The sequence below is a fragment of the Procambarus clarkii genome, chromosome 4 (genome assembly GCF_040958095.1).
Source record: "Procambarus clarkii isolate CNS0578487 chromosome 4, FALCON_Pclarkii_2.0, whole genome shotgun sequence".
Taxonomy (NCBI): Eukaryota; Metazoa; Arthropoda; class Malacostraca; order Decapoda; family Cambaridae; genus Procambarus; species Procambarus clarkii.
In genome coordinates, this window is record NC_091153.1 from 47,905,216 (window position 1) to 47,913,695 (window position 8,480).

Below are 8,480 nucleotides of genomic sequence, written 5' to 3' on the forward strand. Positions count from 1 at the left end.
ACACAGACCATAGTATACTACACCTTCTTGACGTAAGTGTAGCGTGACAGGGTCTGAGACTGCCCCCGGAACACAGCGGAAGAGGACCACGGAAGCACCACTGCTCCTTATCTCTCCCCAACAACCAGGAAGTAGGAAGCGGCACTGTTTACATCCTCGTGTCCCTCTCTACATGTCTCCTGTCCCTCGACTCCCTGTGTACCTTGAGGAACCTTGAGTTATAGGTGGGAGGAACCTTGAGTTATAGGTGGGAGGAACCTTGAGTTATAGGTGGGAGGAACCTTGAGTTATAGGTGGGAGGAACCTTGAGTTATAGGTGGGAGGAACCTTGAGTTATAGGTGGGAGGAACCTTGAGTTATAGGTGGGAGGCACCTTGAGTTATAGGTGGGAGGAACCTTGAGTTATAGGTGGGAGGAACCTTGAGTTATAGGTGGGAGGAACCTTGAGTTATAGGTGGGAGGAACCTTGAGTTATAGGTGGGAGGAACCTTGAGTTATAGGTGGGAGGAACCTTGAGTTATAGGTGGGAGGAACCTTGAGTTATAGGTGGGAGGAACCTTGAGTTATAGGTGGGAGGAACCTTGAGTTATAGTGGGAGGAACCTTGAGTTATAGGTGGGAGGAACCTTGAGTTATAGGTGGGAGGAACCTTGAGTTATAGGTGGGAGGAACCTTGAGTTATAGGTGGGAGGAACCTTGAGTTATAGGTGGGAGGAACCTTGAGTTATAGGTGGGAGGCACCTTGAGTTATAGGTGGGAGGAACCTTGAGTTATAGGTGGGAGGAACCTTGAGTTATAGGTGGGAGGAACCTTGAGTTATAGGTGGGAGGAACCTTCATAGGTGGGAGGAACCTTGAGTTATAGGTGGGAGGAACCTTGAGTTATAGGTGGGAGGAACCTTGAGTTATAGGTGGGAGGAACCTTGAGTTATAGGTGGGAGGAACCTTGAGTTATAGGTGGGAGGAACCTTGAGTTATAGGTGGGAGGAACCTTGAGTTATAGGTGGGAGGAACCTTGAGTTATAGGTGGGAGGAACCTTGAGTTATAGGTGGGAGGAACCTTGAGTTATAGGTGGGAGGAACCTTCATAGGTGGGAGGAACCTTGAGTTATAGGTGGGAGGAACCTTGAGTTATAGGTGGGAGGAACCTTGAGTTATAGGTGGGAGGAACCTTCATAGGTGGGAGGAACCTTGAGTTATAGGTGGGAGGAACCTTGAGTTATAGGTGGGAGGAACCTTGAGTTATAGGTGGGAGGAACCTTGAGTTATAGGTGGGAGGAACCTTGAGTTATAGGTGGGAGGAACCTTGAGTTATAGGTGGGAGGAACCTTGAGTTATAGGTGGGAGGAACCTTGAGTTATAGGTGGGAGGAACCTTGAGTTATAGGTGGGAGGAACCTTGAGTTATAGGTGGGAGGAACCTTGAGTTATAGGTGGGAGGAACCTTGAGTTATAGGTGGGAGGAACCTTGAGTTATAGGTGGGAGGAACCTTGAGTTATAGGTGGGAGGAACCTTGAGTTATAGGTGGGAGGAACCTTGAGTTATAGGTGGGAGGAACCTTGAGTTATAGGTGGGAGGAACCTTGAGTTATAGGTGGGAGGAACCTTGAGTTATAGGTGGGAGGAACCTTGAGTTATAGGTGGGAGGAACCTTGAGTTATAGGTGGGAGGAACCTTGAGTTATAGGTGGGAGGAACCTTGAGTTATAGGTGGGAGGAACCTTGAGTTATAGGTGGGAGGAACCTTGAGTTATAGGTGGGAGGAACCTTGAGTTATAGGTGGGAGGAACCTTGAGTTATAGGTGGGAGGAACCTTCATAGGTGGGAGGAACCTTGAGTTATAGGTGGGAGGAACCTTGAGTTATAGGTGGGAGGAACCTTGAGTTATAGGTGGGAGGAACCTTGAGTTATAGGTGGGAGGAACCTTGAGTTATAGGTGGGAGGAACCTTGAGTTATAGGTGGGAGGAACCTTGAGTTATAGGTGGGAGGAACCTTGAGTTATAGGTGGGAGGAACCTTGAGTTATAGGTGGGAGGAACCTTGAGTTATAGGTGGGAGGAACCTTGAGTTATAGGTGGGAGGAACCTTGAGTTATAGGTGGGAGGAACCTTGAGTTATAGGTGGGAGGAACCTTGAGTTATAGGTGGGAGGAACTTCAAGTGTCACCACGCCCTCAAGTGCCACCACGCCATCAAGTGTCACCACGCCCTCAAGTACCATCACGCCCTCAAGTACCACCACGCCCTCAAGTGCCACCAAGCCCTCAAGTGTCACCACGCCCTCAAGTGCCACCACGCCCTCAAGTGTCACCACGCCCTCAAGTGTCACCACGCCCTCAAGTGCCACCACGCACTCAAGTGTCACCACGCCCTCAAGTGCCACCACGTCGTCAAGTGCCACCACGCCCTCAAGTGCCACCACGCCCTCAAGTGTCACCACGCCCTCAAGTGTCACCACGCCCTCAAGTGTCACCACGCCCTCAAGTACCACTACGCCCTCAAGTGTCACCACGCCCTCAAGTGCCACCACGCCCTCAAGTGTCACCACGCCCTCAAGTGCCACCACGCCATCAAGTGTCACCACGCCCTCAAATGTCACCACGTCCTCAAGTGCCACCACGCCCTCAAGTGTCACCACGCCCTCAAGTGCCACCACGCCCTCAAGTGTCACCACGCCCTCAAGTGCCACCACGCCCTCAAGTGTCACCACGCCCTCAAGTGCCACCACGCCCTCAAGTACCACCAAGCCCTCAAGTGTCACCACACCCTCAAGTGCCATCAAGCCCTCAAATGCGGAAGAAACGCGGAAAAAATGGCACTACGGCATCACGGACTGAGGACGGACTCGGGTGCGGACTTCCGGACCAGATGGTCATGAGAGAGGAATTGTCCGGGTTATGTTATTGATAATTACCAGCGGGAGGGAGGAGGTGGGAGGGAAGGGAGGGAAGGGAGAGTTAGAATGTAAACAAGGAAACTACTGAGTGTACTTAACTATCAATACTTACTTACCAGCACCTACCTATCAGTCACTATGGGGATGAGAAGTGTCAGACTACTCAATAGTTCGGTTGATATAGCTTCGGCCTCTCACGCATTGGGTCAGCGGTTCGAGTCTGCTGAAGCCCAGGTGAATGGGATGTGAGGTGGGGGCAGGTGGGGGGGGGGCTATACTAGCCCCACCTACCCCCACCTACTATCCTTGTGGGTCCTGTTGCGTTGAAGCTTAACTATTCTCTGATCATTAAAGTCTTTGTCGCACCTGCCTTTGAATTATGGGGTGGAGGTGGCTTTCTTAGCCTCTTCCTCTTGTGTGTGTGTGTGTGTGTGTGTGTGTGTGTGTGTGTGTGTGTGTGTGTGCGTGTGTGTGTGTGTGTGTGTGTGTGTGTGAGAGAGAGAGAGAGAGAGAGAGAGAGAGAGAGAGAGAGAGAGAGAGAGAGAGAGAGAGAGAGAGAGAGAGAGAGAGAGAGGAGTCAAGAAGAAGGAGATGGGGAGAGGCAGGGGAAATGGGAGACAGATTGAGAGGGAGAGTCAGGTGGAATGATGAGAAAGGGGAGGGGGGCAAGGGAGTAAATTTAAAGGGGGGGAGGTTTACGAGGAGTAAGTAGAACAAATGGGGAAAGGGGGGACGGGGTAAAGAAGTGGGAGGGGGAGCATATAATTGGTTGTGAGGGAGGTGAGAGGAGAGAGATGATTAGAAGAGTGAGAAAGACAGAGAGGATGGGGGGGGGGTTAAGAGGTCGGTCACTCTTAGAAACACTTCCGATATGAGTCACTGTGTGTGTGTGCGCGCGTGTTTGTATTACAACTCGACGCAGACTCCGTCCTCGGCAATTATACATACATACTGACGCACTGCGTACACAGGTGTAGAGCAACTCAACCCGTAAACACAGACCCGCTGAGCTCATCATTCAAACGCTTCTGTGGCCCTCTGTCCGTTCGCTTGCGTACTGTCGAATCCGCGAGGTATATATATATATATATATATATATATATATATATACATATATATATATATATATATATATATATATATGTATATATATATATATATATATATATATATATATATATATATATATATATATATATAAATATATATATATATATATATATATATGCCCGATTTATACGCGGTAATGTTCACTTACGCACATATATACGCCTATAAGCTCTTTTTTGCTAGTGGGTGTGTTCGTATTCTTACGAATGGTTGGTGTTGTTCGTGTGGTTGGTGAGGAAATGCTGGTATGCAATTGGTTGTGTTATGTTTGTTGGGCGAAGCGTGTGTTTCAAGAGGTATTTCCTGACACACACACACACACACACACACACACACACACACACACACACACACACACACACACACACACACACAAATAATTAAAGAGTTAATCAAAACGCCGATAGAAAAGAGGACAGAATTACTAGACACTGAATAAAGTAACCATTCAAATAGAGGATGACTCGTCAAGATGATAGAAGGCGTCATTAGAATAATAGACAGTAATAGCTCGGTCGATAGACCTTTGACCTCACACACTTTGGGACCGGGGATCGAGTCTCCCAGAGGTGAGTTCAAGACATCATTAAATAAACTCGCTGCACTCAACTGGCGGGTGGAGAGGCAGGGTACAGGAGCTAAAGGTCGACCCTGCACGCAGAAAGACGTGAGTAATCACCACCGAGCTCTGTATATTCACCCTGCTGGGCCGCCAACACCAGTGAGTCACCTCACGCGTGTTTGTGCGTGCGTGGGCTTGCGTGAGTCATTGCGTGCGTGGGCTTGCGTGAGTCAGTGCGTGCGTGGGCTTGCGTGAGTCATTGCGTGCGTGGGTGTGCGTGAGTCAGTGCGTGCGTGGGCTTGCGTGAGTCGTAGGGGGGGAAAGGGGTGACTCTTGTATATACAGTTCGTAAGGTACTTTGTCACACACTCGGAAGTCAATCGGATTAACAGTCTAATTACCAGCCTATCAAGTAGCTAATCATTCATCCATTCAAACACTTGTGTGAGTGTATGTATGCCCAATACTGTCACTATGGCGGTGTGTCCACTCACAGGATGAGTGGCGCTGCCCAATACTGTCACTATGGCGGTGTGTCCACTCACAGGATGAGTGGCGCTGCCCAATACTGTCACTATGCCGGTGTGTCCACTCACAGGATGAGTGACGCTGCCCAATACTGTCACTATGGCGGTGTGTACACTCACAGGATGAGTGGCGCTGCCCAATACTGTCACTATGGCGGTGTGTACACTCACAGGATGAGTGACGCTGCCCAATACTGTCACTATGGCGGTGTGTCCACTCACAGGATGAGCGGCGCTGCCCAATACTGTCACTATGGCGGTGTGTCCACTCACAGGATGAGTGGCGCTGCCCAATACTGTCACTATGGCGGTGTGTCCACTCACAAGATGAGTGGCGCTGCCCAATACTGTCACTATGGCGGTGTGTCCACTCACAAGATGAGTGGCGCTGCCCAATACTGTCACTGTGGCGGTGTGTCCACTCACAAGATGAGTGACGCTGCCCAATAAACTCGCCCTCCGCGGCAGAAATAGAAAAAAACAGCTGAAATGTATCAAGAATGCATAAATCCGCGTGTGTGTGTCTCCAAACTCACGAACGGCATCTTCCTCCTGCTGGCGTTCGCGGCGCGAGGAAACAGGAAGTGACTCACATATGAATGGCAAGCCAGGAGAGTGACCACCTTCTTGAAATGGGTATATACAGATTATCTGCGGGATGAACATGTGTTCTTTGTGGTCTGTGGTGTTCTTTGTGGTCTGTGGTGTTCTTTGTGGTGTGAGGTGAAGTATATGACTGATGCTCCTGTTACCTAGCAGTAAATAGGTACCTGGGAGTTCGACAACTGTTACGGGCTGCTTCCTGTGTGTGTGTGTGTGTGTGTGTGTGTGTGTGTGTGTGTGTGTGTGTGTGTGTGTGTGTGTGTGTGTGTGTGTGTGTAAATAAAATGAGTTTCTAGTTAGTAACAGTTGATTGATTGACAGTTGAGAAGGCGGGGCCGAAAGAGCAGAGCTCAACTCCCGTAAGCACAACTAGGTAAGGTTATCTTGAGGTTATCTTGAGATGATTTCGGGGCTTTTAGTGTCCCCGCGGCCCGGTCCTCGACCAGGCCTCCACCCCCAGGAAGCAGCCCGTGACAGCTGACTAACACCCAGGTACCTATTTTACTGCTAGGTAACAGGGGCCATAGGGTGAAAGAAACTCTGCCCATTGTTTCTCGTCGGCGCCTGGGATCGAACCCAGGACCACAGGATCACAAGTCCAGCGTGCTGTCCGCTCGGCCGACCGGCTCCCACTAGTATTCACCGACCGGTGAATACTAGTCGGATACATATCTTTGGTCCATAATACATATGAATACATATCCATGAATATGTCCATGAATACATATCTTTGGCGGAGTTGACAATCTGTTATATCTTATTTCCCCCCCCCCCTCCTCTCTTCCCCCCTCTCTACCCATCCCCCCACCTCTCTATCCTCCTCCTATCCTCCCCCTTCCACTTCTCCCTACCCTTCCCTTAATCCTCTCTCTCTCTCTCTCTCTCTCTCTCTCTCTCTCTCTCTCTCTCTCTCTCTCTCTCTCTCTCTCTCTCTCTCTCTCTCTCTCTCTCTCTCTCTCTCTCTCTCTCATCTTCTCTCTTCCAGTTCTCTCTGTGACCTTTTGACCAGTTACAGGTGAGTCAGGGCGCGCTTGGTCCACCTGGGAATTAGCGGCAGTTGTCGCGCCTCCACGGCATCCACGAGCCAGCATGACTATACATAGGACCTGCATGGGACGCCAGGACGAGTATACATAGCACCTGCATGGGACGCCAGGACGAGTATACATAGCACCTGCATGGGACGCCAGGACGAGTATACATAGCACCTGCATGGGACGCCAGGACGAGTATACATAGCACCTGCATGGGACGCCAGGACGAGTATACATAGCACCTGCATGGGACGCCAGGACGAGTATACATAGCACCTGCATGGGACGCCAGGACGAGTATACATAGCACCTGCATGGGACGCCAGGACGAGTATACATAGCACCTGCATGGGACGCCAGGACGAGTATACATAGCACATGCATGGGTCGCCAGAACGAGTATACATAGCCCCTGCATGGGTCGAGCCAGGACGAGTATACATAGCCCCTGCATTGGACTAGCCAGGACGAGTATACATAGCACATGCATGGGACTAGCCAGGACGAGTATGCATAGCACATGCATGGGACTAGCCAGGACGAGTATGCATAGCACATGCATGGGACGCCAGGACGAGTATACATAGCACCTGCATGGGACGCCAGGACGAGTATACATAGCACCTGCATGGGACGCCAGGACGAGTATACATAGCGCCCACATGGGACGCCAGAACACAGGTAGCTAGGTGATCCGCGGAACATGTATGAACATGAATGAACATGAATACTTGACACGGACCGACCGGATGACCGCTGCGGTTCCCCGCCTTCCGGATGAGGAGCAGGAACAAGATGTTGTTCAGTCCGGATACTGGTTTTTGCTTGTGGCTGTTGTCCGGTTAAACTTCAGGGGCCAGATTCACGAAGCAGTTACGCAAGCACTTACGAAGCTGGGGACAGATTCACGAAGCAGTTACGCAAGCACTTACGAAGCTGGGGACAGATTCACGAAGCAGTTACGCAAGCACTTACGAACCTGGGGCCAGATTAACGAAGCAGTTACGCAAGCACTTACGAACCTGGGGCCAGATTCACGAAGCAGTTACGCAAGCACTTACGAACCTGGGGCCAGATTCACGAAGCAGTTACGCAAGCACTTACGAACCTGGGGCCAGATTCACGAAGCAGTTACGCAAGCACTTACGAAACTGGGGCCAGATTCACGAAGCAGTTACGCAAGCACTTACGAACCTGGGGCCAGATTAACGAAGCAGTTACGCAAGCACTTACGAAGCTGGGGACAGATTCACGAAGCAGTTACGCAAGCACTTACGAACCTGGGGCCAGATTCACGAAGCAGTTACGCAAGCACTTACGAAGCTGGGGACAGATTCACGAAGCAGTTACGCAAGCACTTACGAACCTGTTCATCTTTTCTCAATCTTTGGCGGCTTTATTTACAATTATTAAACAGTTAATGAGCTCCGAAGCACCAGGAGGCTGTTTATAACAATAACAACAATTGATTGGCAAGTTTTCATGCTTGTAAACTGTTTAATAAATGTTACCAAAGCCGTCAAAGATTGAGGAAAGATGTACACGTTCGTAAGTGCTGGCGTAACTACTTCGTGAATCTGGCCCCAGGTATGTAAACTCACAGTACACCCCCGCCACGTGCACTAGACTGTGTAAGGTAAACTCACAGTACACCCCCAGCACTGCGTATACTCATATACAAACCTTATGTTCCTCACTCTCAGTGAAGGATGAGAAGCCTCTAGGAACCCCGTGGGCTCCACACCCACAGATG

General features: G+C 50.2%; 1 protein-coding gene across 1 annotated transcript; it reads right to left on the reverse strand.

The window, feature by feature from the left end:
- Positions 1–2,087: 2,087 nt before the first annotated feature.
- LOC138371596 (ovarian abundant message protein-like) lies at positions 2,088–2,774 on the reverse strand. Its single transcript, XM_069336506.1, has one exon. It carries the CDS (start codon positions 2,772–2,774, stop codon positions 2,088–2,090), a length of 687 nt encoding a protein of 228 aa, XP_069192607.1.
- Positions 2,775–8,480: the final 5,706 nt, after the last annotated feature.